General features: G+C 34.5%; 1 protein-coding gene across 1 annotated transcript in view; it reads left to right on the top strand.

Moving 5' to 3' along the window:
* The window catches only part of ORC5 (origin recognition complex subunit 5), an 88,877-nt gene that overhangs the window by 46,833 nt on the left and 15,249 nt on the right, over positions 1 to 26,795 (top strand). Inside the window, exon 12 of the mRNA XM_001371395.5 lies at positions 1,624 to 1,734. Coding sequence (XP_001371432.1) covers positions 1,624 to 1,734 — 111 coding nt within the window. The remainder of the gene's footprint in view (positions 1 to 1,623; positions 1,735 to 26,795) is intronic.

Below are 26,795 nucleotides of genomic sequence, written 5' to 3'. Positions count from 1 at the left end.
TTAGACCTCTGCTTTAGGAATATCACTTTATCAGCTGAATGGACATTAGGCTGGAGTGGGGAGAGGCCTGTGGCAGGAGAATCAACCAGCCTTGGGTGAAAAGGGCCTGCATCTGAGTGGCAGAAACCTCAGGCTAGAAAGACGCATTATTTGAGAGATGTCTCCAAGTGAACTTTGGGAACAGATTGCATATGGGCAGTGAAGAGTAGAGCATGACCCTAGGTTGGGTACCTGGAACACTACAAAGATGGTGGTACTTTCCACTGGAATAGGGAAGTTAGGAAGAGGAAAAAGTTTTGAGGAAAATATAATGAGTTTATGTGGAAATTTGTTGAATTTAAGATATCTGAGGAAATTGGAGATACAAGACTGGAGGTGAATATGGAGGTTAAGGCTAGATAAGTATATTTGAGTATCATCAGCGTAGAAATTATCATTGAATTGCCAGGTGCTGATAAATCATGGGACCTATACTCAGAGCCTTTTCTGATTACTAGAATCAGTCAGAGCTTATATCTTGGTGACAGGATTACCTATATACCATAATGAAGCCTTTATCAAGAAGTAACGTTATTTTATTTTATTTTTAACCTCTTATCTTCCATCTTAGAATCAATGCTAAACATTTGTTCCAAGACAAAGCATGGTAAGGGCTAGGCAATGGGGGTTAAGTGACTTGTCCAGGGTCACACAGCTAGGAAGTGTCTGAGGCCAGATTTAATCTTAGGACCTCCCGTCTCTGGGCCTGACTCTCAATCCACTGAACTACCCAGCTGCCCTCAAGAAGTAACTTTAAAGATCATCAGCTTTAAAGATTCATTTTTCAAAGAAGGAAAGATCTGGAGAAGGGAAATGCTTTGCTTTCTAAAAAAAGAAGCAGAGCTACAACTCAAATTCAGGTCCTTCTAGTCCATATTTTTCCACTATAGCAAGTTACTAATTATCTTACTTTATAAATACTAGTTTTCAGTATAATAAATTATTTTCTAATTACTGATGAATGTGTCTAAATAAAGCTCATCAAGCAGTGATCACAGGGCCTTTTAATTTTATCTTGTTTGCATAGTGGCATATGATGAAATGTGTGTCATTTGACTTGTAGATAAATACAAAGTTTTTCAGACCTCATCACAACATTTTTACAAATCTTCCCTCTTTATGTTTATAGACTGACAGCATCTTCTACACAGTTCATAAATATTCATTATACCTTACTTTTGCTGAACCATCCCTAAGCTATTACTGATATCTGGGAATAGTATGATAACCCCTGATATTTATCATAATTGGATTTTAAGAATAGAGAGGAAAAACAACTTGTTTCCTTGTGAGTATGCCCATCTTGAATGAAGAAATAGAAATTCAGAAAATGTTAAGGGAAAATGATTGGTTGTTTTTTTTTTGTTGTTGTTGTTTGTTTTTTAAATCTTGACCATGAAGAATCTTCCAAAGTTTTGATATAGGCCTCAATCAGATTTGTTAGAGATTTTAGGTTGAGTAGTTTTCAGGGTTTTTCTTCAGAGACTAAGTGTAAATATATTGCTTTTAAGGATTTATCAGTGCAATAAATAAGGGCTCTCAGTTCCTAGGAAAAATCTATTTAATTGATCTTTTTTCTTACAGACTAGCAATCATCTTCTTGGACCCAAGCCATTTCCTCTGGACAGATTGTTAGCAATATTATACAGTATTGTGGACAGCAGAGTTGCTCCAACTTCAAATATCTTCTCCCAGGTGAGAATAGATTTTATATTATCTCATTTTTTCCATCATTCTTGGGAGCTCCTCAAAATGTTACACTATATCTGATAAAAATCACACTTAAAAAAAAAAGTATGGTGTTAATTAATGTGAAAGAAGAATGTGTTTTATATGTGTGTTAAAAAAAAAAAAAAGAACCTCTTCTCATTAGTTTGAAGTTTTAGGTCTAGACCTTTTGGGTGCCTACTGGGTGCCAGAAACTGTGCTAAAAACTAAAAAGACAATAAAAAGAAAGACAATCCCTGATGTCAAGGAGCTTACAATCTAAAGGGGAATACATGCACAAAAGGTGGCAGGGAAGGGAAGAGGGAAATGGACATTAAGGGGTATATCTTATTCTGTGAAGTTGAAATCATCCAGGGCAGCAGATGCAAAGTGGAGATAAAAATTTATGAATATTGTAATACAAAGAAAATTTGGATACGTATACATGGGGAAATTTTTTTATTTTGTCTTGAGAACATAGTACAAACGCTTTTATTTATCACAGTTCTTGATGTTAGGTACTTCCATTGTTGAAGAAAATATGACTTAATTTCAATTGATATTATTGGAATAATAAGAAAGATGTTTTTTTCCCTGTAACTATTTCAGAGTTCATTAAAAATAGTCAAAATTCATGAAAAGTGATTGTTTAGAGAAAATTTATGAACATAGCAATTCAGGCTAATTGTTAATCTTTAGGAAAAATTAGTGTTCTTTAAAGACTTTAGCTTGATTACTTTTCAGTTTTTTACATGGTAGAACTTTATTTGTAAAGTTTAAATTATTGAGAAAAAAATAATAAGGTTCATAATTTAAAATTAGAACATTACATGAGATTATAGATCTAAGGCCATTTAGTTCAGTGTGCTCATTTTACAGACAAGGAAATTGAGGCCCAAAGTTACTTAGTAATTTTCAAAAGTGAAATTTGGACCCAAGTTCTCTGACTCCGCAGATTTCTTTTTCCATTGTATAAACATTTTAACCAATTAGTGAGTTGATCATTAAGTATTCCTTAAATCTTTCCTATGTGACTGGCATAAGCTCTGGGGATACACATACCAGCAAAAACAACTCAAGGGAGTCATTCTAATGAGGGAGGGGACATGCAAACAATTGTGAACTAATGACATATGCAGGGAAAACTAGAGGTAACCCTAGAGAGACAGCAGTTGTATTAGGTAGGTCTAGCCTTCTTGTAGTAGGTAGGATTTTTGCTAAGAATTGAGGGAAGTCAGGAAGTAGGAGGGAGAGCATGTTAGGGATGGGGGATATCTAGTGAAAATGCAAAGCTGGGATAAGGGAGTGTCTTGTGTTCAGGGAACATCCAGGAGATCAGTTTCACTGGATCATAGAATACATTCAGAGAAATAGTGAAGAAGAATATTGGAATGGTAGGAAAACCTTAGGTTATAAATGGCTTTAATGCCAAACAACATTTTTTATTTTATTCTGGAGTTAATTGGTAGCCACTGGATTATATTAAATAGAGGGCTAACATTGCATATTATGTTACCTAAGGGATGGACCTGTACATCAGGAAGATCACTTTGATAGCAGAGTGAAGGTGGACTGAAGTGAGGGAAGAATTAAGGCAGGGAAGTGAATTTTTTTCTGTAACATTATTTGGGTAAAATGAATCCATGTCTTTTTTCCAGGACTTGTTTTGCATAATAGAAGTTCATATTAGGAAGTGAGCCATTATAAAATTTTATAGGTAATATGTTTCAAAAATAATTCACTAGGTGGCAGCAGTTCTATAAAAATAAAGTATATATGTACCTTGTATAAAATATTTCTTTGATATGACCTACATTTGAAAGAGGAATATTAATATCATAGGCTAGTAGCTTTTATAAATGAATTCCTCAGGAAACCAGAAAAACCTTTTTCAGCTCTCATTTACTGAAGAGAAACTTATAGTCAAAAATTTCATTTTATTATTAGGATAAAACTTACATAAATGGGTTTTGGTTATTTTTCATTTGTTTCAGTGATGTCTCACTCTTTGAGACTCCATTTAGGGTTTTCATGGCAAAGATACTAGAATGTTGCCATTTCCTTTTCCAGCTCATTTTACAGATAAGGAAACTGAGGCAGAGAGCATTAAGTGACTTGCCAAGGGGCACACAGGGAGTGTCTGAGGCCATATTTGAATTCAAGCCTCCCGATTCGAGGCCATCTTGCTACCCACATAATTATGTAGAAATTTTAATTAATAAAATAGGACTCTTTGTGATACATGGTGTTTCTCACATACTGTTACATGACTAAGTAAATTTATTATTAAGTTTTCATGTACCCTAAGTTCTTTCTGTTACAGGCTTACAGTAAGGATTATATTAGATGATGATATGTGAAGTACATGAGGTTTTCTGATTGTTAAAAGGGGTAATAGATCCATCTCTTAGATCATCTGCATTATCCAATATATTCATACATACTAGAAATATACCTATGAATATACCCATACACTAAGGGTGAAGATAATTGTTATTTTTTTTATTTCTATCATAATTTTTATTTAATTTATGTTCAGTTTTGAATGGTATTGCAAGTTTGGGGTTTGGGGTTTCTGTTTGTTTCTCAGAATATACTTTCCTAGGCTAATATAAAAAAAAAAACAAAACTGTGCTCCCAGAACCTACTATTGGTAACATCATGATAAATTTGAAATTCAGTCTGGATCTGAATCTTAGCCCTTCCACTTCCTGCCTGTTTCAGTTTACTGTCTCTGCTAAAATGAGATTGGACAAGATGACCTTAAAACTCCCTTCTTGCTTAAAATACAAGATGATGCTGTGATATCAAGAGTACAGTGTACAAGAAACTAGTTTAGGTGCTCTGATATATTAGAGGTAAGATATATGGTTCCTGCCCTTGAGGAAGTACTTGGGGGGAAGATACTAAAAAAAGACTGTAAATAAATAGGTCCCAAGTTTACAGTAGAAATTTCAGAGTAAATTAATTTCCAGACTGAAACCTTGGGGTGGATGGGTTAAAGAGGAGTGAATTATATATAACAAGGAAGCATCTGGGAATATGAAGGCACAGAAAAAGCAAGAAAAGCAGTAGATATGTGTTGAGGTTAGGGCAATTATGAATTGGTCAGCTTATTTGGAATTTGAAATTCTACCTGTAAGCAGTAGGGAAATGTTTTTGATTTTTTTTGTGCAAAGAATTACTTCATAGTTCTTAAGAGGCATAACAATAGTTCTTAGGTATGTGCTATTTATTGTACTTATATCTAGTCTTCTGGACTGGGATTATTATAGACTCATCACATTTAAAATTAGAAATGTCCTTAAAATCTTTTTAGTAAGTCACATAATTTAGGAAATCATTTATATTTTAAAATTGAGTTTTCTTTTCTAGTTCAGTCTTTTTAGGAAATAGATTTCAGTAATGACCAAGTTTGTCAGTTTAGAATTCTAAAAAAGTATACTCAAATGAAATTTTAAAGATATATACAAAGTTTAAAAGTATTTTGAAATAATAATATTCTCAAAAATACTTCCCATATTAATTACCTCTTTTTCTAGGTCTTGTATCCATGAAAGAAATTCACATTTTTATTTTTCCTTTTTCTAATAGGATCCATAGGAGATATAGTGAAATGTGCAAATATTGTATTAAGACAAAAAGAGACAGCCCCAGTCTGTTCCTTAAGCATTGGTCTTTTATCTCCAAATGTCCATTGGACATTTCAGACTGGAAATCTCTGAGACTGTTTGTGTTCAGTCACACAACAAGCATTTAAGTGCTACTTTTTACCAGGTATCATGTTCAGATTTCTCTAGGGTAAGTCTGTTTCTATCTAAGGTATTTGCCAGTTCTCCCAGGTTTGGAAACCTGGTATTTTCCTTAGTTTTTCTGTTTCCTGTTTGATATGTCCAGTCAGTTGCCAAATCTTGCCATTTCTGCCTCCACACCGTTTTCACATCAGACCTTTCCACTCACACAAACACCATCTCATCTACACTGTTACCGTCACCCCCGATTGGGCTTCCTGTCTCAAATGTCTCCCCACTTCAGGCCGTCCTTTACATTGCTCCCAAAGCATAGATCTGACACTGTTAATCCTCTGTTGAAGAAACTCCTATTGCCCTGGAATAAAACATAAATTCCTTTTTGGCTCTCAAAATCCTTCACATCCAGGCCCATTTCAGTCTGTCAAGACTTCTTACTCCCCCTTTCACACTCCATGAACCAACCACCCTCAGTCTCATCACTGGCATTCTTTCTTCCCTCTTTTTTGCCTTTGCTGTTTGCTCCTTCTGCCTAGAATTCCCTCCTCAGCTCCTCCTCATAGAATCCCTCTCTATCTTCTAGACAAAATGCAAATATCACCTTCTTCATGAAGCCCTTCCTTATCTGCCTCCCAGCTGATGCCTTAGCTTTCTACTACCTGTATTTAGTCTGTGTTTTCTCTTTATGTAGTCTGTGTTTTCCCCATAGAATGCCAAATTCTTTAAGAGTAGAGTCCTTTGATTCGTTTTATTTGTTTACCTGGTGCCTGGCAGGAGCCTGCTAAATGCTTGTTGATTCAGTGAGTGACAGTAGCAGTGGTGGGCTTAGTTGTAGTCCTAGTAGGCCTGGTAGTAATTAGCATGTGCTTTCCTCCTTTCCAACATGAAAGGAGACCGTTAAGGAAAAAAGAGAAAACAAAAGAAACAAATCAGAAAATCTGAGACACTTAGAAATCATTTTAAACTGCTTTAAAGGTTTTCTTAGCTTCATCTTATATAGGATGTGCCCTCATTCATGAGCACACTTCTTCTCTGTACACTTCTTAATCCATTGAATAATCAGGAGGGTTAGGGAATGCACCTGATATTTCACAGACATACTCCTGTAGTCCTGCTGAAGACTTCCATCTCCCTTTGTAGGTCAGTACCTGTTTTTGTGATTCGTCATTCTAGGGAGTTATGTGGAGCCCTGTAAGACTAAGTATTTTTCCCAGGATCACATAGCAAATATATGTCAGAGATAATACTTGAACTGAGGTTCTTTTCTGGTTTCTAGGCCAGCTTGTTAGCCAATACCTCTCTCTGTGTTGCCTCTCTTTGAATACTTAATACATTTTAAAATAATAATTGAACTATGTACACTAGATGGCAGCATTGTTACAGTAAATATTTAAAACATTCCAACAACCATAAAATATACAGTATTTTGAAATATACCTTATTTGGTTTAGGAAATCTGGATTGAGAAAAGAACATTGACATTGATATAAATGCTATTTCATGATATTTAACTTGATTATGTAAAAAAATTTATGCACAAAACAAAAATAGTGATATTAAATGTTTTCACTACTTTAAAGTAAATTATATATCTTTTTAGCTTATAGTAACAATAATTTGGCTTCCCCTAATTTTTATATATTGTTATTTACCTTGAGGAAAAGGTTCAGACACTGAATCTATTGAAAATAAATCATAGTCTAAATACTATAGAATCATCTATAGTCTAATTTATAATGTAATTAGGAAAATATAGCAGTATTTTAGATTTTATTTTAAATTCATATATTTGTTCAGTCATTGCTAAATTAATGAAAAATTAATTTATTTCTATTCTATGTTCATTGATATACTGGTGCTAGAATTTTTTTTTCAGAGATACATGTTCTTTCCCTCCTTTCCATTAACCTCTGCAGAGGTTAGTAATAGGAGGAAAGAATATACACATTCCCTTACTTATGATGTAATTATTGTGTATTGGTTTCCAAAAAAGTTAAATAAATTCACAATTCTAAGAGAAATAAAATAGTACACCTGCTTTATTATAGCCAGCTGAACACTGAGTTATTTTTTGTCATATTATCTTTAACAATTTAATGGATATTAGGTGGAATCTCACTTATATTCATTTATATTTCTTTGATTATTAATATTTTTGAGACATGCTTATATTTTCTATTGAGACCTGCCTGTTTGTATTTTTTTCACTACTTATACATTGCAGCATAGTTCTTCACGTATTTGTATTCATTTGTTATATCCATTTTAGATGTCAATTTTGCTCATAGTTATTTGGTACAAAGATATATTTTTCATTTCTGTAAGTAGTGTATTAGTGGGGGGCTTTGAAGGAGGAATCAAAGTTGCTATACACTTAGAGATTGAATATAATGTGGCACTTCCTCCCCTTCCCCCAAGTTAACAAATGGATTCTGTTCTAACTAGACTAAAAGGGTAAGTGAAATTTACCCTCAGCCTCCTTCTTGAAATGATGTTTTTTGAAGTTCCCCTCCTAACACATTGAGTCTGATTGAAGTTTCTATTAAAATAAAAATTGTCTATTTATTTAAGTATAAAGGGTTGAAGGGTAATGAGGACAGGAGGATAAGGAAATCCCTAGCTATTTTCCCTATACAGATCTTGAGGGTTTGAACCAGGAAGTCTTTAGAAATAAGCTTTGGGTTCCCCTATGGGAAGCCTAAAGATATCACCAATTGGGAGACAAGATCTTCTACTCAGGTAAAAGGATTGAAAAATGTGTATCTTCACAACTAAGGGTAGTTCTCTCCTTCCCAGCTCATGGAGTCAAAGACAAGAACCCTTTGTTTCCCCCAACTGTTGCCTCTTCTGCTTGGCTGGAAAAATTCCATACCATCCCCCGATGTCAGCGGGGGTTCCATTTCCTCTTCTCCTGAGGCATTTCTTCAAAATTCAATTTTTTCATTGTTTCTGGTCTTTCCCTCTTATACAGTAGTGTTCCATGTTTTTCTGTGTAGGGTTTAGGGGAGTTATAAATCATATGAAATAAATCAGGGTACCACTAAAAATGATAGAGTTTTCTTAGTTGTTTATAAATAATAATCATTATATATTTCTTTGGATTTTGCTGTTAAAGAACCACCTACACATGTCTGTTCTATATAGTACTTGTACATCTCTCCCTTTAAGTTTACCTACCACAAGGTATCCACCCAATTTCCTGGAGTGCATTTCTCACTTTTTTTTTTTGCTTTCATCACATAATAAGTGATGAAATAATAATAATAATAAGCCCGTCCTTTCCATTATGTATTTCATTGATGACATCCTTTACTCTATTTCTCCAGAGTAGGTTCTTGTTTAAGTGTTTTACCCTCTCACATGCAGCATATCCCTTTCCATTGTCTAATGAGATCCTCATTTTTAATTCTTTAAGAGACCATGGTTATATTCTAGAACTTATAGCCCTGTAAAATACTGAAAGAATTTTGGTTTTATAAAAACGGATTTTTTGTTTCAGGAAGAAGTTCAAATTCATTAAATGAATTTTTCAGTTTCCCAAAGTTGGTACAATTCATTTTCCTCTCCCTTTTCAACACTTGCACTTAATATTCATTTCAATCATTAGACCTGGGCACCGGGAAATGTTTTTATACTGGCAAACAAGGTCTTTGTGATATCCATCCATTTGTATGTCACAGTATAGATGAAAGGCATTCTTCATCCTCTTGGGTTTTCCTGTGTGAATGGTTAGGTCATATTATGTTGAATGGTTATTAATTTTGTCTAGGAGAATCTGGTGTGACCAGATCAATGTCATGTATAAATTGGACCATCTGGATGATGTCACCATCTAGAGTTCTCTTCACTCCATTTTTACCATGACAGAGAGTAGACTCCTTTGCTAAGCACATATTTTAGTTTAATTCTTTACCTGCCGGTAATTATCTGAGGACCAGCAAACAAAGTGACCTTGTTATTGGCTTTGTGTATACATGCTTACATGTTTATGTATGTACATACACATGGAATCTTAACATGATTTATATGTGTGTGTACAAGCTCTTATATATGCACATGTACGCACATGCACACAGATAATGTAATATAGTATGTATATTCCATGTGCATATATTCTTGTGATCTCACTGTTATAGAGAAATTTCTATGTGGAAGATCCTTCCACTGATACAGATCAACAATTCATCATGTGTATATATCCTATGTGTATATGTACTCCATGTGTCTATTTGGAATTGCCCATAATTTTATGAGATCTGTATGAGAAATTGTTTTTTGAAAGATAGTCTTTAGAGCAATATTTTGCTTTCTCTGATCATATATGGTTTTAGATTCAAAAAGCACCCCATAGCAACTTCTGTTTTCATTGTATTTCAGGCAGTTGTATGAGCATGAAAATATGGTAATACTTTAGAATATCACTTTCAGAATCCTGCTTTTTCCTTGTATCTTGCTCAGAAGGGGATTTGATCACAGCGTGTCAAGGTGATTTGAATCTAATGTTTTCTCTGAAGGCAGCCTGTGAATTCTGTTGATTCTGTGTCTCTTGTTCTTATTAGACCTAAGAAATTGTCCTAAGGTGTTTCTTGAAAAATAGTTGTTATTCTCTTTATTTGAATCTTTTGGTAATCCAGAGATTCTTGGATCACTCTACCCTTGATCTTCTAGTTCCATTTTCTTTGCATTTATATAACCTTTTTATACCCCTACCCCCAATATACTCCCCCAATTGAGTTGCCTTTTTATTTTCTTGTGCTTCATGTTCTACCACTTTAGATTTGACTACCAGCGAATTTTATTTCCTTTTGATTTTTTCCCTTTATTCAGATTTGTACCCTATATTGTTGACTTTTTAAAATAATTTGTCTTTTGTTGTTTCGAATGATACTCAAAATCTTTCATTCCAGATATTTGATTTTTCTTCATGAACACTAAACTCCCTCATTTTAATGTCTGCCATTTAATTTCATGTGTCTTGTGTTAACTTTAATTTCAATTCTTGGTCAATTGTTGTTGCAGCTAATTTTTGTTTGCTTTTGTTTTTTTTTCTTCTGGTGACATCTTCAAGATTTTTTTTTGGTACAGTGGATAGAATGCTGGGCTTTGTAAAAATTAAAATTAAATCTCAAATATAAAATATTATTATTTTAGGAGATGTATTAATGATCATTAGAAATCAAAGAATAAAGAGGATACAAAATAAAGACCACGTGCCCATGGATGATTAGCCATTTCAGAATCTCAACTCATCACCACCATGCTCACCGATAGGGCCAAAAAGAGAGGGGGACCCTCCACATCCCTACCTAATATCCCCTGTCTACAGGAAGTATGTAATGGAAGTCAGTGAACTCCCAGGAAATGTAGTTCTTTTTTAGGGTAACATATTTTCAATTATACTTTCCCCCTGAGATCCATGGAAGACTAGTCTCTCTGATGGATCTTGTGAACATAATCAACTTTGAAATTACAGTGATTTGAGGATAAAAGGAAAAGAGAACAAAACCAATGTTTGCTAGGCGCATTGACAAAAAAAAACAGGGGGCAGTCCCCTTCGGCATAAGAGTATACATACAAAAACAAATGCATTCAACCCCACGCAGTTCAAATCACCACATCCCAAAGTTCACTTTGGATCTTCTGGTACAGTGTGTGGTCTGTGGAGACATCTTCATGGTGCCTTCCCCAAACAGTTCATTTTCTGGATTCAAAGAGAGAGCATGTTTCTTATCCTAAAATTACTCTCAAAAAGAATTTAAACTTTGCATTTTAGAATAATAATACATTCCCCGATGAAGACGGTATTGAAAAACACAGGGATCACTTAGGGATGCATGGCTGAGTTATGAGGTTTATGAATAAATTGACAAGAGAAATCAAAAACATCAAAAAAAAATCCAAATTTAAAAAAAATTTCTGGATGAAATATAAACTATCAAAGTCTTATGTGTAAAAATTTTAAGTAAAGGAAAAATAAACCTATAACAGGTCCTTGAATCAGGGCCCAATTAATAATGCAGATGATCCCATGAGTCTGTAAGACAAAATGCAGTAATATTTTACTTACCCATTTGCGGCCAAGACTATGGGAAGTTGCCATACTATAAGAGAGGAAAAAGGACTAGATTTTTGCAGCAAATGGGAAACAGCATTACTTGGTCAAATTTTATGTATTTTTCTCAGGAATACTGGAGCCAGAACAATTGATGTTACATATTTGATATAGAGTGTGTATTGCAAGGAAGTCCTGCATTTAACACATGTTAAATAGCCACAACTTTGTCTCACACATGATCAAGTCCTTGCGCTCTTTGCACAGAATGTCATCAATCCATGCAGGAGTGGTTTGGTCTCTTTAACCTTGTGCTCGATTGGCACTACACAAGTAGCTTTGTGCTACTTTGGCACTATGCAGTGGCTCTTTTTGTATTCTCTTCTTGTAGAATCAGACAGAATCATTAAGCAAAGTCCCATAATTTTTAAAAACAATCAATGGCATCATTTTTATAATCTAAAGCTTTTTGGGTGCATTGACATTAGGGCAAATGTATTTTAAACTTACATTAGTGCAAAATCAAAAAAGTTAAAGAAAAATCTCAATACTGTTGACATGTGCTTCAGATAAAAATGGGAGAGAAAAAATATAACTGAAATAGTATATTGCACATGCAAGCAAAAACAATAAAAAAGTTTTTTTAATTAGAAATATATAGCTTATAATCATTGACACACTGTGTCAGTTAAGGAAAGATAGAATTCAAGGGTTTCTCACTAAAAAATGAGATCCATTTCCTTTTCAAACTTAGCCATGATCCACTAACAGTTTTTTATAAAGAACAGTAGTATAGCATATAATACACATTCATGAAGTATCAAAAATCCCCAAAGTTATAATAGCCCATTTAATGATAATAACAAACCCACTGTCATATTTTACATTAATCTGCTGGATGACATTAAAAACTAATGGATATTTGTCACAAGTTTTTCAGGTGTAGCAATGTTTCAACCTTTGCTGAGATACTTTTTAAAAATCTATTACTGCCATCATTATAAAACTGTGGCAGAGGAGCCTAGAAAAGACCAAACCTCTGTACTGTTGATGTTGGGTCTAAAAACATCACCAAGAATCTAGATCATTCTGGTGGAAGGGTAGAGTAAGCAGAAGAGTTACAAATGAGAGATGCTCCCTCTTGGGAGCCATCCAGGGATACCATGCCCTGGGATCAACTTCCCAGATCCTTTGGTTTGAGACTGTTATGTCCCATCCATTCACATTTTTACAACTGCAGAGGTGGGGATTATAATAGTGCTTCACTTCAGCTACTTAAATGGATTCATTACCTCTTATTACAAATAACTCAGAGGTAGGCAAAATCATCAGTCAGAGTTGTTGAAAAAAAATCTAAAAATTATGTCTAAAGATCCTGTAAAATCAATTTGAGATATTTAGCTCATTAAATTTTCCAAAGGTTGTTATACAACTGTAACCAGTTTTGATGAAGTCCATACATCATCTATGTGACAATTTACAAAGCCAAAATGGAAGAAAAAGCTGTTGGGTTTTTTTATGGGCTTTTACAATATTTTGTTCAGTAGTTATATGGGAAAAGTAACCGAATATATCTAATAGTTAAAACACAGTAGATTAAACTGATTCAGTGTAACAGAAGAGTACTGAATACATTAATATATAAACTTAAAACAACAGAATTAAATCTTTAAGCAGACAATCGCCAAATACAATAAAATACAGAGACTTTCATAAAACAATGGAGTCTGAAAAGGCTTAAAATTTTAACCTCCAGACTCTTTAAAGTTCCTTCTCTATCAGTTTGGATTCCTTTTGTCAGAACTGTGATATTTCCCATAGCAAGGGAGAACATAGGCTTAAGGAATCTCAGACTGGATGAATCTTAGACACTGGACAAGCCCACAAGGCAAAAGGTTGTAGGGAGATGAATTTCTCCCCAGAATCTCAGGCAAGATAAGTGAAAAGATCAGTGCACTCATGAATGGTAGAAGCTGTTTGAAATAGGCAAAGTACTGCTCTTTCAAAGAGTATGCCATGCTTGTAATTTGCTTTGTAACTTCCTTCTTCCTGCCCCCCCCCCCCCCCCCGGAGTTAAAACACTAGTTTCCCCAGCCACATGGAGGCTAATTGTTGGCAAGGAAAATATGTCCTGTTTTTTTACCAGCTAGTTTGTGATTCTGAAGACACAGCAGCAGCTACCAGCAGCCCAACAGGACTGGGGCTAGAGCTGGGCTGGAGCCAGAGATCAGGAGGAGGATTCAGGAGTAGGAGCAGGCAATGTTAGCAACAGCAATGCCAGAGGCAGCAGCAAGGAACTGAGGAATATGGGCTCAAGCAGATGGGTGAGAGAAGTGGCTTATCTCTTCTTCTCTAAGAGCCCCCCAGCTAAAAATAGCCAGGTCAGTAGGGAGGGCAACTGGGTAAAAAGTAGGGAAAGAAAAAGGGAGCAGCTCCAAAGAGAAAGTGGGTGGGCAAAAAGCCTTGGCAGGAGAAACATGGCTTAAAATTTATCTAGGCTTTCTTAAAAAAAAAAAGAGCGAGAATTCTTTTCTCCAAATGGTTGCCATCTCTGTAAAAATAAATAAATTAAATCTCAAATATAAAACATATTTTAGGAGACATATTAATGATCATTAGATATCAAGGAATAAAGAGGATACAAAATAAAGACCATGTGCCCATGACTGATTAGCCATTTCAAAATCCCCACTTAACCACCACCATGCTCACTGACAGGGCCAAGAGGGGGTGGGGGGGACTCTCCATGTCCCCCACCTAATATTCTCTGTCTATAGGAAGTACATAATGACAGGAAGTCAGTGGGCTCTCAGGAAATGTAGTTCTTTTTTAGGGTAACAGATTTTCAGTTATATAGCTTAGAGTCAGGAAAACTTGAGTTTACATCCAACTTTAGATACTTCTTATGTATCTGTTCCTGAGAAAGTTGTTTAACCTCAGTTCCTTCATCTCTAATATGAAAGTACTAATAGTACTCTCACGGGGTTGTTATGATGATCTAATGAGAAACTAATTGTAAAGAACTTAGTACAGTGCTTGTCACATAGTAAGAACTTTTAAGTGTTATGATTATTATTTTACTCCCCTGTTTGATAATTTCCTTGTTTATTTATATTAACTGAGAGGCCCTTTTCTCTTTTTAGGTTCTATTAAGACCTTTTGATTTTAGTGCTATAATCATTTCCTAATGTACCCTATTTCATTAAACCTTAACTCGTAAGGAAGAAAAATAGTTACATAAAAGAGACAACAAGAGAACTTGAGTATTTATGTCATTCTACTCATAGAATGTTTTGTTTTTAATCGTTTAATTTGTCTTTTCAAGTAAAAATCTAAGAGTAATAAGCCTTCATCATTAAAATCATGTGACTTTATTTCTAGAGTATCAGTGTGGTGTGGTAGATAGAAAGTGGATGTTGGAAGAAGAAAGTTCTGAGTGAAAGGTCAGCTTCTGATTCTTAACTAGATCTAGACAAATCATTTTACTTCTCAGTGCCTAGCAAACTTTGAGGAATTGGTATGATTGATGAGTTTCTAATCCGTATCAATAGAAGGATTTTCCATGAAGGAATTTCTCTACATCATTGAAATCGTAGGTCTGAGGCAGGGAGAAGGTAATTCTTAATGCTTTTTTTAAAATGTGATTGCACATTATATATTTTGTGGCCCAGTTTTTTATTGGTGCAAAAGGCAACTGACTTTTATGAAATAAAGAGAAATTGTTCTCAGAAATTATAATTCCAAACAGGGTTGATGTAAGAACCAAGGGAGATAATGTATCAAACTATAAAGTTCTTAGTAACATAACGTAGTATGTTACCTTGAAATTTTTCACACATACGCTTTCAATGAAACACCCTAACTTCAACATGCATTTGACTTACTTGGTTGAGGATTTTTGCATTATTAAGATAATGTGTAGCATCTTATGACTTTCATAGCATGATTACTTAAGCTGATTTGTATCTAAATGTTACGTTAACATGTTTATTGAATTGAGCTGTCATATCTCCAGCCTGGAGGATTTGGAAGGATTGTTTTTCCCCAAAACCAATCCCATAATATTATGTCATTTTTAAATGACAGCAGTCATTGCTCTTTGTGAATCTTTGGACTTCTCTTAGGACTCAGTATTGAAATGAATTTACACATACACACATGCACACACATGTAGTACTTCAGTGGTTCCAAAAATATCTATCCAAAAACTTGATGCTGTTAAATACATAAATCTCAGAAGGGCACATTATTTTCCAGTTACCTTACCATTGTTTCCTCTTTACCATGAATAAGATTATTAAGGAGTTCCATTTAAAAAAAAACAACATAACAGGCATTTTATTTAATGACTAGATCAGACTGAGTGCTACTTGATAGAGACATGTACTTTCTTCAGTATATAAGAAGCATCACCAAAACAATGCTGTTTCCAATAGTGCAATAAATTAAATTCCTAAATCTCTTCACTACAGCTGGTTTTGCTATATGTTACTGTGGCAACACTTGAACAGTCTTATAGTCCTGTCTTAAGTAAAGTGCCTATTTCCAGTTGGGGGGAGGAGGGTGTTAGATAGATCATTTGGGGAATGCTTTATGAATAAGAATACAAAGGATTGACCTGTCTCCCTACACAGTAACACTATTTAAGGAATATGTGGAGTGCTGATGTCAACTATTACCACAAATCATTTAGCATCACCATTTGTTTTATTTCACTAGCTAGAAAAAAGGTTTTGTATTTTGTTTTAAAGAATATTTATACCCATTTTTATAGCCTTTTCTGAATTTGATGTCAAGATCCTTCAAGGATAGCAGCTTTCCCTTTGTGATTATAATAGTGCATCAAGCCTTTTTCCAGAGCTGTTTTTTGCTGGAGTCTAGAAAATGGACCCATAATTCAAAGGTGACATGCAAGATAATGCCTTAGGGATGAAAAAAAAGTTACATAAATTATGCTTTCAACTTCACTATAACAATACTATGTCAGTAACTATTCTTTCCCTTAGGCAATATTTTATAGCTACCACTCTCAGTGCCAAGGATTGTTTCTAATAAATATACCAAATATATTGTTCATATATATAAATATATATTCATAACTTTGTAGGAAATGTATTCAGTGCCTGTAAATTTTACTTTACTTGGCACATTTTGTCTTGAAAGCATAAGAAAGAGTTTAAAAATAAGATTTGGTGGTAGTAATATGGTGATGGGCCATACAGATATTCACATGCAAAAATGTAATGTAAGCCATGACAGTAAATATAACCTTAGGCATTAAACTGTTTAAATGAGTAAAGTAATATATAATGAAAAATCAGCAACTAAAGTAAAAGTGTAATGTTTAAAATCTATACTGCTGTCATAAATAAGATTCAGAAACTTTAAGAATGCAGGAAAATGTAGGATAGATTTTTTTTTTAGAATGATAACTTTCCAAGATTTTTAAAATAAGTTTTACTATATAAATGGATTCAGTTATCTAGAAATTTCCACATGGCTTATTTATAATACTTTATATTCCAGCAGTGCTAACTCTTAACTCTCTTCAGTTTCTCTTTGAGAAACAATCAGGACTTGAAATTACAATGACTTCATAATAATATGTTGAAATTCAATAGGGAAAGTACAAAGATTTTTAAAAATTTAAAATTTACTCTATAGGCATACTTCATTTTATTGTACACAGATCTTGTGATTTTTGCAAATTGAAGGTTTGTGGCAATACTGTATCAAGTAAGTCTATGAATACCATTTTTCCAACAATATGTTTCTTCATTTCTCTGTGTAACATTTTTATAATTCTCACAATACTTAAGATCTTTTCATCATTATGTCTGTTTTGACGATCTGCAATCAGTGGTCTTTATTACTATTTTAATTGTTTTGGGATGCCACAGGTGTAACTACAAAACTCAAAGAACTTAATACATATTGTGTATGTTCTGACTGCTCCATTGGCCATTTTCCTGTCTCTCTCTCTCTTTGGACCTTCCTGTTCCCTGATACACAACAATATTGAAATTAGGCCAATTAATAACCCTATACTTTAACTTTGATACACCATAGTATAAAACACTTAAAATACTATTTGGTACACTTATGGTATTTATTGGTCTTATTGGTACCTTTTAAATTCACATGAGGAGAAACTTGTCATTTAAGAAGATATCCAGGGATCAGAACACAAAAGAAAAGGCACAGGCTCCAAGAGATTGACATGAGGACAGTAGCAGGGTTGATGGCAATACTTATGGACAAGGTCACATGATGGAGGCCACTAATCTGATCAAGATGTGACGCAGGAGCCACTTTATCCTGTCCTTTTCATTATTCTTTGGTATAGATCATAGTTTAAAAGGCTATGTGAATCATGGTTAAAGAAACCTCTAATCCTGGGAAGCACATGACCTTTACACCATTCCTCTCTGTCCCAGTCCCAGTGAGGAGGCAAAATTTTGGCAGAAGCCTGGGCTGCACTGTTAGTAGTAGTTCCTCTCTTTCCTTGTGGATGACCCCCTCTTACTTGTACCTATGTTGTGAAGAAGGGCGGAGAAAAGCATAATTGTTGTTAAATCCAGATAGCTTTGGTTAATGAAAGCTATACTTTGTACTTCCACAATAGCTTACCAGTATAGCTACCTCCTGGGAGTGATTAAAGCTAGAACCATCGTTCCCATGGTTCTACTATGCCAGTCGGTTAAGTAAGTGCTGCCTGAGCTCCTCTATCAGTGACCCCTACATATATGTCTTCCTCCCCACCTCCCTCAACCCTCAATTGTGATAAGCCTCTATGGACAGATAAAATGATAAGATGCTGAAATTAGGTCAGGTACGATATTCTTTAGGTTATAAAAGACTTCATTTACTTAAATCATTTAACATTATTATAATTTTATATATATTTCAACGCTTAGTATTTGGTAAGGCTACAAGATTATGACAGAAAAACTTGACAATATACGGAACATGAAAATACAAGAATGAGTGGTAGAAAATTAATTACAGTTGAAAATTGATTTGCTTTGCTTCTGTTAACAGAAGGAACATCATTTATTGGTCCAGGAGCAGGTTCACACTGTGTTTACAACAAGCATTTCCAGCTGAAGCTTGTTAGTGATTGCCTCTCAGATTAAGGGGGAAAAAATCCTCACTGTGGTACATGAACTCCTATTGTTTAGAGATAACTAATCAGCTCATCCCCCACTTAGATGAGAACAAAGAACATAATAGTACATCTGGTATAACTGTTAATAGAGCAAAGATTAATTAAGCAAATATTGCATAGCCTCATTTAAACATTGAATATCTAAAAGTATTCTGCATACAAGAAGAGTTGTGATTTATTTAGAAGTGCTTGAATAATGGTCAGTTTTCACAGAAAAAAAATGCCTAGTATTTGTAGTAAGTAGTTTGAATTAAGTTATTTTAAGTAAAATGCATTCAATTAATATTATATAAATCTTGTATCCAGGAGGGGAAAAAAAAGAGTCAAAATTGCTTTTCAAGTGGTTTCTATTCTGAGAATTCCATAGAAATAGGACTGGGAAAATTGGAAAGAGAACAAAATTTGGGATATAAGTAATTTTTTTTTTTACTTCTAGTTTAGGCCTTCTTTCTAGATTCCTACTTTGAACAAGATAATCCACCCCACTGTGTTGCTTTTCAGTCATTTGAATTGGAAGCAGCAGAGCCTGGCATAGATTAATAGGCAAGTAAAGCAGCTGTGCAGAGCAGTATGCACTCCCTTAAAATTTGAAACTTATTAACAAAAGAATACATTTTCATAGGTTAAAAATACTAAAAAAAGAAAGAATATAATTGATTTCCAACGAAATTAGAAAACTCGCATTTCTTTCTTACAGTCCTACTTCTTCAATAAATAGGAACACAGCAATTTGGCATTTATACTTTTTGTTTCTTAGAATTTGATCCTTTAATAGTTCAATTATTAGAGTTTTTAATATTTGTGGTAAATGATTTTTAAAAAATTCTTTTGCCTTCATATTTTGTGAGCATTTCCATGATATACACTGTCTATTGTTAGAGTTAAATCATTACTTGAAATTCTGAAAAATATTCCTTGATTTAAAGGAATCAGAAGGGCTTTTTTCAGTGCCTTTTAAATTTAAACTTTAAAAATTACCTTAAAAATTAACCTTTCAAAATCTTTTCACCAAATGTTTCTGATAAAAGTCTGAAGACTCATTTGTCTGATGCAGAACTAGGAGAACACTAAACATAATTACTACTATAATATAAATTAAAATTAAATTGAAAGGCAGAGTAATTTCTCTGAAAAATCTCGGTCCTAGACAACAGACAATGAAACATATTTCACTCATTTCAGTAAAAAGGTGCGAGACAATGCTCTAGAAAGTAGTATAAAACTTGCTCAACATTGCTTTTTCAACCCTTCATGTCTTTTTTTTTTTAAACATTCTGTGAAGTTAACATAAAGATGTAACTCATAGTTGGCACATGCGCATTACAGTAGGATGAAATCCCGGCCTCTGACTGAGCAGCCTGGCAGCATTACATGACTCAGACTGTCCAATCAAAAGCAGAGTAGGTATAACATCATGGACAAGGTAAAATCCAGGACAAACAAGGAAGCATGCTTTCTGCCATTTTGGGGGGCTTATAAAAGATCTTTTCCTGGCAAGCCTGTGCTATATATGTAAGCCATCACTGGCAAGCCACAGATGAGGACCACATGGGCTGCAAATCCAGGACTTAGAACTGCAGTTGGGGACTTTGCATTAGGCCAGAAACCTTACTTCCGTCTTTCTATTTACCAATAAATACTTATAAATTTAGTATAAAATCTTCAAGGTTAATTTTAACATAACGATATGTATATATATATTTCCCCCCTTTATACATAAAAACAGTTTTTAACATTAGTTTATTTTTAGTTTGGAGTTCCAAATTCTCTCTTTCCACCTTGCTTCCATCCCCCATGGTAAGTAATCTGACAAAAATTTTACATGTGGAATCATGTAAAACATTTTTCCACATTAGTCATTTTGTGGAAGAGATCTCAAACAAAGGAATGGAGAAGGAAGGAAGGAAGGAAGGAAGGAAGGAAGGAAGGAAGGAAGGAAGGAAGGAAGGAAGGAAGGAAGGAAGGAAGGAAGGAAGGAAGGAAGGAAGGAAGGAAGGAAGGAAGGAAGGAAGGAAGGAAGGAAGGAAGGAAGGAAGGAAGGAAGGAAGGAAGGGAAAAAATTGTTCTGCATTCAGACTCCTTCAGTTCTTTCTGTGGAGATAGATGGCATTTTTCTTTTTTCTTTTTTTTAAAGACCCTTCTGTCTTAGTATCAATACTAAATATCAGTTCCAAGGCAGAAGAGTGGTAAGAGCTAGGCAATTGAAGTTAAATGACTTGCCCAAGGTCACAGAATAGGAATTGTCTGAGACCATAAATCCCTGTCTGTCTTCTGAGCCACCTGGCTGCCCCTTCAGATATTTTTCATCACTAGTCTTTGGGATTGTTTTAGATCATAATTGTATTACTGAGAATCGCTAGGTCATTCACACTTATTCCTCAAACAATGTTGCTATTTCTGTGTACAATATTGTTCAGAATCTGTTCACTTTACTTTGCATCAGTTCATTTTAGTATTTCCAGGTTTTTTCTGAAATCATCCTGCTCATCATTTTTTAGAACAAAATAGTATTCCATTACAATTATATACTACTATTTGTTCAACAATTTCTCATTGATGGAGATTCACAACTTTGTAGTTCTTTGCTACCACAAAAGGAACCACTATAGATATTTTTGAACAAATAGGTCCTTTTCCCTTTTTCTCCCCTATGTTAACTCTTTGTAACTTTTTCTTTGTTACAAAGGAAGGGGCCTTAAAATAACTAAATCTGAAGTTCTGTGATTAATTCTGTAAATAATTTTAACTCCATAAAAATTGATATGAAGTTCTAAGTGCTATTAGAATTCTACTTTTGTAGATGTCTCTGCATCAGTAGATGGATCTCTGCTTAGAAGAATTAAATTCATCCCAAATCTTGATTGACATTAGTATTATGTTCTTTAATTCCATAGGCTCAACTGTGATCAGAGATGATACTTGTTTAACTGCCTGATATGAACATAACTCTTTAGTTTTATAAAGGGCTTGTCTATAAAACATCTCCAACAAGATTTTCAGTTTTCAACTTATGTTCAATATGGTGAACTTTAAATTATGAGATTTCCTCCATGATTCTTCCTCAGAACTAGGTTTTCTCTTAAGGGCAGTCCTTTCTCTCAGTATCCCCCACCATCCCCCTTCACCAGATCTGGTCAGTCCTCCCAACTCAGTTTTCCAAAGAGTTCTTTGCCATTGCACTCAATAGGGGTTAGATTCCTTAGTTGTCTGCTTTTTCTCATTTCACTCTATCCATCAGTTCTCTGAACATTCTCCTGATGTTTTCAGTCTGTTCACTTAACCAACCCATTCCCTAGATTAGTTGCTATCACTTGTTTAATGTTATATATGTGTAGCATAAAGTGTAACATTTTTATAGAAGCAGGTAGCCTAGTAACATTAAAAATACCATTTTACACTAAAATTAACAAAGATGAAAAGAAGACCTACTGCACACGGGGAAAAATGTGGTTAAAGCCACAAAGTAGCCAGCATTTTTGAAGGCAACAGTTAGGTAGGGCTAAATAGCAGAAGATAGTGATTATTTCCAGAACTAGCTTTCTGGGATATGGATTGCTATTTATTGCTCTCTTAAGGATATTACCATCTACTCTTATTAATCTCACCCCATCAACTGTTTCCTGCTGTGTCTTTTTACCTTGAAATAGTGTTGCCTTAGATTCTATTCTCATCCACTGTCTGGCAAAAGTGTGTAAAAAGTATTTAGTTCAATTTCTCCTTTTTCCCTAACACCTTACTATAATATGGTAGAATATTTCATTTGATCAGAGAACCTGGCTTTGATTTCATATTCTGCCAGGTAATACCTGTTACCTTGGACAAGTCTGAAGCCCTTTGGATCTCAGTTTTCTTGCCTATAAAATGAAAGAGTTTGAGATTTTTCCAGTTCCAAATCTATGATTAATCCTTTTCATTCAGCTACCACAGAAAACCTTTGTTGTGAGTCATGAGAGAAGCCAAAGAGATGTGTGGGCTTAATATAAGCCTGTTCTCACCCTTTAGAAAAAACAATTCCAGTTCTAGTATTACCATTATGACCTTGGGAAACACTCTATTTTTCTGTTTGTTTATGTGCCCAATTCATTTTTCTGTTTTTCCACTTATTGATGTACTATTTAAAAATAAACTTTTCCATTCCAGAAGTTTTATTATGTTATCTTATTAGCATCATTTTCTTGAATTGTTTCTATTCATTGTTTCTATAATTTCTTCTTTGACCTGTATTCTTTAAGATTACATTTAGCACCCTCCATTTAAACTTAAATCTTTTATTCAACTTCCCCTTATTGGTTATGTTTTTTATTACATTAAGATCAGCAACGGATATGTATAACATTTCTGCTTTTCTGCATTTGTTCATTGGGTTTTATTTTTATGCCCTAATATGCCCATTATAATATATTTTTGTAATGGTTCTTTGTAAAATTTAAAAATATGTATACTCCCTTTGGTTTCCATTCATTCATTACCAGAGATATCTTATATCTAGTTTTTCAAAATTCTTTTTTCTTTAACATCTTTATGGTTTATCTTTTTGTTAGGCTTATTTAGATTTCAAAGGGACGCATTAAGGTTCCCATCTATTATAGTTTGCTGTTTCTTTGTCCCTGTTATTCATTTAGCTTTTCCTTTTAAGTAATATTATATGCCATTAGGTGTACAGAAATACATACACATTTATGAGCAATATTGGTATTGTTTCCCACTTATCTCTTTTAGCCATTCCTGTTTTTACTGTTTGCTTATCTGAGATCATTATTGCCACCCCTGGTGTTTTGGATTTAACTGAAGCATAATAATTTCTGCTCTAAATCCTCAATTTTAACTCTGTGAGTCTTTGGATTTCAAATGCATTTCCTTATAAACAGCATATTGTGGGATTCTGCTTTCTAATCCCTTCTGTTTTTCTCTTGTGAGTAAATCCATCCTTTATCCCATGAACTGTTATTACTGTGGTTTTTTTCCCTCACTTTCATATACCTTTTTCTCTCCTTGCTCCCCTATACCCTCATTACAAAGAAAAACAAAGTGGTGAAAGAGTGAGAATAGTATAATTATTAATTATCTGTAATAGATTATAGCTGCTCTATGCAGCCAAGATCTAGCTTCCAATTTTTCTTTGCTTTCAATTTTGGCTGGTTATAAAAGCTGTCCTCTTGATATGAAGTTTGTTTTGCTCGTAACTATTTGCTCCCCAATTTTACTATCTCTTCTTCATGTCCCAGACTTTTCTCTTTGTTTGTATATGCCTATATGTGTGTGAAGCCCTCCTTTTCCCAGGACAGATTGAAGTGAGGTTTAGATACCTATTTCTCCCCACCCTCCCCTCCATTTTAAAAAATACTCTTTTGGTACATTTGTATTGTGAGAAGTAATAAATTTTTCCATATTCTTTAATTCTTTCCTAATATTTCTTTAAGGTTTCTCTTTTTCCTTCTTTCTATTATAAAACCATTGTAATAAAGCAAATCCACTCCTAAGACTTTGTCTTTTTTTTTTTACTTTATTACAGTTGATGACAGTGAAATCCTAAAAAGACAATTGTCTCTATTTTGCCTATTAGAATTTAAGCATTAGATGATCATTTGGGACCCTTCCAATTACCCAAATGTATTTTACCTTTTCTAGGTTTCTCTTATCTCCTTGTTTGCATTTCAGAGATTATACCCAGCTTTTATCTTTGCATCAAGAGGGCTTTTTTCTCTTAAAGCTCTCTTTTTCTTTTTGGAATATTGTATTCACATATCAGAGCTCTCCACAAAATCCTCCATTGGTTTCTCATCCCCAGGATGAGAATTTAAGGTCCTTTTCCTGACATTCAAGGCCTTTCACTCTCTGGCACCATTCTTTCCTGACTTTCTCATGTTACTTATCACTATGTAGTGTAATGTTTAAATAAAGGTTGTTTTGGTTTTTTTTTTACTAAATATGAGAGTTATAAAGTAACATTGTGGTTGCTGATTTTAAATATTATAAATTAAGTGTAAATGACTTTTAGCTTTTATTTACAAAAAAAGTGGAAAGAGTGAAAGCATAAGATGTAGATAAAGAGACAGATTCCTAACAAGCCTAGCAACCCTTCTCTGGTGAAGTCCAGCTCGGCCTAGTAGGGGCTTCCCCTAAGTCCCTATCTCCATGTGGATTTCCCAGTAATCCTCAGCCCAAATTCCACCAACACAGCCTCCTCCAAAACCAAGGCAGGAATCTTAGCCACTCACTCCAAACTCCAGGAAAGGAATGCTATCCCAGACCATATTGGTCTCTCTGACTTGTGAACTCTTGTACCTCATAAGTTGGAATACTTTAAGTTCTTGGTTTAATTAGCTAAAAATAGACAAGGGGAGAGTTAATCCTATCTTCACAGTAGTCTACAGTTCATCCAAACTGGACTAGCCCCATACCCACTACACATTGCTCATATTCTTCTTTGCAAAGGGTGCCCTTTCCTCCCATGAGTAGCTGCACATCCTTTAAAGACCAGCTCAAATGCTTTTTTCTCCAAGGTGTTGATAACATGACTTTTTTCTCTTCTACTTTACATAGCACTTTTCTGTATGCCCCCTTACTAGATTTTAAGTTCCATAAAGGCACAGTCTGTGACTTCCCTAACTTTTGTAATTTAGTAAATAACAATGCTTTAATTGGTTTATTTTTGTTGAGTGGACTGACCCACCAATGCCTCATTTTTCTAAATTCTAATTTCCCAACATTTTTCTATCATCATTGGGACCTTAGAGCCTTGGACAAATAACTTTCTTCCTACTCTTGTTTGTTTTAGGGAAGTTGTTTGGGGGATGGCATAGAATGAATTGTATTGGGCCAGCATCAGGTTGTTAACTGTGGGTGGAAAGGCCAACAGAAACTCAAACCAGGGCAGAGCCTGATCTGACATCAACACACAGACCACTCAGTAACTAGGAAAGTATTTTAATTAAATAGGGAAAGGTTGAAATGGAGATAGGGTAACCCTGATACTAAGTTTCTCTAACTAAAGTCCCCAGTATCTAAATATCTGCTCAAGGAGAGTCTTCATCTTCACAGAGTTGGTCTACACTACTCCTCATCTCAATTACCTAAAATTCCGAGTCCCTGCTCTAGATAATTCTGCACTAAAACCCCCCTTAGTTGATATTAAGGTACTAGGCTGTGGTAAGCTTGGCAGGGTCCAGGGATGAACTTAGATCTCCAACTCACTGATAGCTGTAGTAGACAAGATGTTGAGTCATGCTAGCTTCAGTTCAAGGATCTTTCTCAGGAAACACACGACTTAGCAGGAAGGACAGGTAAAGGTAATCCATCAAGTGGCTTGGCAGCAAAGCCTCCAGCAAACACCCAGAGAGACACTTAACTGCTTCTCAGTTTTTCAGCTCAACCCTCTTTTCAACACTCCAGAATTCTTTAAAAAATTACAAACAACTTTAAAGTTGTCTGCAAAAGCTCACTTGGCTTATGCTTTCTTCAAGGACCCCCTAAATGTTAAGACAGAACTTTTTACCAAAGATGTTATAGGAATGAGAAAGCAGGTAGGTGAGTCAGTATTTGCTAGGCTTTTTATCAATTATATTTTTTGGTAAGATATCCATGATTTTTTCCCATAGCTCTTTCAGTATCTTCCTTTTGATTTATATATATGTATATATAATGTGCATATGTATCTATATAAACTGAGCACTACTGAGTGCTTTCAAAACTGTATCATGAAATACATAAAGTGAAGGTTTCTTTTGTATGTATTCAGTCCAATTCAGCCTCTCTTGACAACTTAAGTGCCATTTCCATTTCTTCGTGTTTGATTCCAAGTTTGGTGACTCCATTCTCTTCAATGATGAGAATAGATCACTATAGAAATTCTGACAAAGCTATTTCTGTTTTCCTTCCAGTTTTCATCTATAAATATTCTGGATAGTGTGATATAGTTGGGTCTCATATCAGACTTTCTGTAGCATTGTCCCCCTTGCCTTCTCCCCACTCCAACTCAGAGCCAGAAACTAGGTTAAGGCTATGGGACTTTGTTCTAGGATTCAAATTTGCCCCAAGGTTGAAAAAGTATGACTGGAAAGAAAGTTGAAGTTTTAAGATT

Source organism: Monodelphis domestica, chromosome 5 (assembly GCF_027887165.1).
Source record: "Monodelphis domestica isolate mMonDom1 chromosome 5, mMonDom1.pri, whole genome shotgun sequence".
Taxonomy (NCBI): domain Eukaryota; kingdom Metazoa; phylum Chordata; class Mammalia; order Didelphimorphia; family Didelphidae; genus Monodelphis; species Monodelphis domestica.
This window is presented reverse-complemented; position numbering and strand designations above follow the sequence as displayed.